Here is a 2,283-nt window from a genome sequence, read left to right on the forward strand (position 1 = left end):
CTTGGAAGCCACCCCTCGAATGTACAGACGACACTAAGGCTCCGTACGACACTGACTACGAGGACTCCGATGCGCCGGTGACACCGGAGCGTCCGGCGGACACGCCATTGCCTTCCTCGAACGGACCCGCTGTCTCTGACATATACGGCCCTCTTATTCGCAGTGTCATCCAGCTGAGGGCCCATGTTGACGCGCTTCCTCCCGATGCTCGCGCGAAAGTTGTTGCGACTGTGACCAAGTTCCACGAGGAGACGGGGACCGTGGCCGATTTGATGGCACTTCTCCCCTCGCCATCGTCGGGATCGGGGAAGGACAAGCATGAAGAGTCGCCTTCCGACACGAACACGCGAAACAAGTACGCAGTTCCTCGAATATCTGGGCGTTTGTGCCGACACTGACATCACCTGGGCAGGAACGCAGGCGCAAGTAGTTCGAACGCTTTAGAGAATCGAGCAGGCAACGAAGCCAAGGTAGCGGACGACGGGAGCGAGGAAGATTCGGACGGTGACGTCGACATAGAGGAGTCCAATGCGGAAGCTAACCATCTCGAATCTGACGACGATGGTGAGGTTGCGGCGCCGGAGGCTAATGACGAGCCCTGGTACCTGGCCGCTATGATTTGGGAACGACCCGCGAAGGGCGTAGACATCTTCTGCTTCGACCCCGACCTGAGCGTTGCTTGGTATCTTGAGACGGTGCTTTGGGTGGACGTGCGTACTTCTTCCTGCTTATTCCGCGCGACCAGAAACTCATGTGTCATTTGACACTCGTGCAGTCGTTTAGCCAGCCGAAGATTCATTTTTTGTCTATCCCCTACACCGAGGATGACGTCGTCTTAGAGCTCCGTTCTAATCTTGGCTTGGTCTTGCGACACTTCGACGTTACCAGCGTCGAGGTATGGAAGCCGGACATCTATACCTGGGTCGAGCAGTCGGTGACGACCCCGATCCACGTACACGGACAGGACGACAAACTTCTGCTCCTCCGTCTGCCGGACGTCGGTTACTGCCAAGGATTTCTCAAGTTCTTCGAGCGGATGGAATGCGATCAGACGGGATCGGACGTGATGGCGAATGCGTTGCAGCGAGATGGCGGCTTCTCCTGGCAGGAGAAAGGGAAGGGCGTAGACCGCGGCGACAACAGATAAAGGTTTGCTTTTCCTCATACACTTGGGCCGGTTTCGTGCTGAACATGCCCGCAGTTTTGTGTATGGGTAGAACGTGTATGCCGAACGGTGAATGAATCCTCGTGTCAGGGCCCAAATAGTATCTCGTTAGAAGTCCACCAACTATTTGTCTTATTCGCCTGCTGGCTGTAGAGATGTCAATGAAGGCTTTGCTCAGCGCGCGTTCGAGGCACCAAGAGAAGGATCAATATATTCGTCACGGAGGAGTCGCGCGAACCTTCCTTAGCGTCGCAAGAACGCGGCACTGGAGGGCGACCACTTCATCCGATGTACGTAGTGTTAATTTGGCCTCGAACGGTCGTCTGGACGCCACTGACCCATTTCGTTTCATTGGGTTCATCAGGGGAACAAGTGGGTGTCAGATGACACCGCGCTGTTGACAGTTTACGACAAGCGCCTTGACGGATGGTACCGTCCGGATGCGTCCACGGCTCTCGGATGCATCCCACGAGAGTAGGATGCGTTCAAACTCGGATGCGTCCAAACTCGGATGCATCTCATACGGCTCTCGGATGCATCCCAGGGGAGTAGGATGCGTCTAAACTCCAACGGATGCATCCGTCCATCCTTACGCATCCTGTTCTCTTCCGCCTTGACTGATGTTCTCGCATTCACGCTGATCACAGGAACATGAGATAGATACGCATGGTGCCAATCTACTGCATGTAAAATGCTTCATCGCAAACGGTTCGTGGGTCTATGTCTTCGAATCTTTGGATATAGCGCTGACTTTGCTATCTTTCCTTTCTGATCTACTCTTTGTATGCGATACAATGTCGTTACGCCCTGTGCTACGCCCTTGTGCATTGCCTGATATGTCCTGCGATTCCGGTCATTTGTTCCCTCCATCTCCTTCCTTACGTTTTTGATACTGCGTCATTGATACTGCGTCTGTATTCGTACTGAAATCGTACTGAAATCGTATCATGTACGGCATTTACCGGAACTTCGGGTGCATCTGACATCTCCTTCGGATGCATCCGTGTGTGCTGACCGTTCATGCGCGCGTCAACGTTGGATGCATCTGAAACTTATGGATGCATCCTTCGGGTGGTAGAGCACCGGTGACGGATGCATCCAAACTACTGAAGTTGCTC

The 2,283-nt window shown here is 53.9% G+C and overlaps 1 protein-coding gene across 1 annotated transcript; it reads left to right on the top strand.

Annotated features, from left to right (window-relative positions):
• Positions 1-163: 163 nt before the first annotated feature.
• Positions 164-1,147, top strand: DICSQDRAFT_164229 (uncharacterized protein; the record flags this gene model as incomplete). The annotated part of the gene is made up of 3 exons (XM_007371888.1): positions 164-355; positions 413-710; positions 776-1,147. Exons 1-3 carry the CDS (start codon positions 273-275, stop codon positions 1,145-1,147), a joined length of 753 nt encoding a protein of 250 aa, XP_007371950.1. The 5' UTR covers positions 164-272.
• Between the last annotated feature and the right edge of the window lie 1,136 nt (positions 1,148-2,283).

Source organism: Dichomitus squalens, assembly GCF_000275845.1.
Source record: "Dichomitus squalens LYAD-421 SS1 unplaced genomic scaffold DICSQscaffold_426, whole genome shotgun sequence".
NCBI lineage: Eukaryota > Fungi > Basidiomycota > Agaricomycetes > Polyporales > Polyporaceae > Dichomitus > Dichomitus squalens.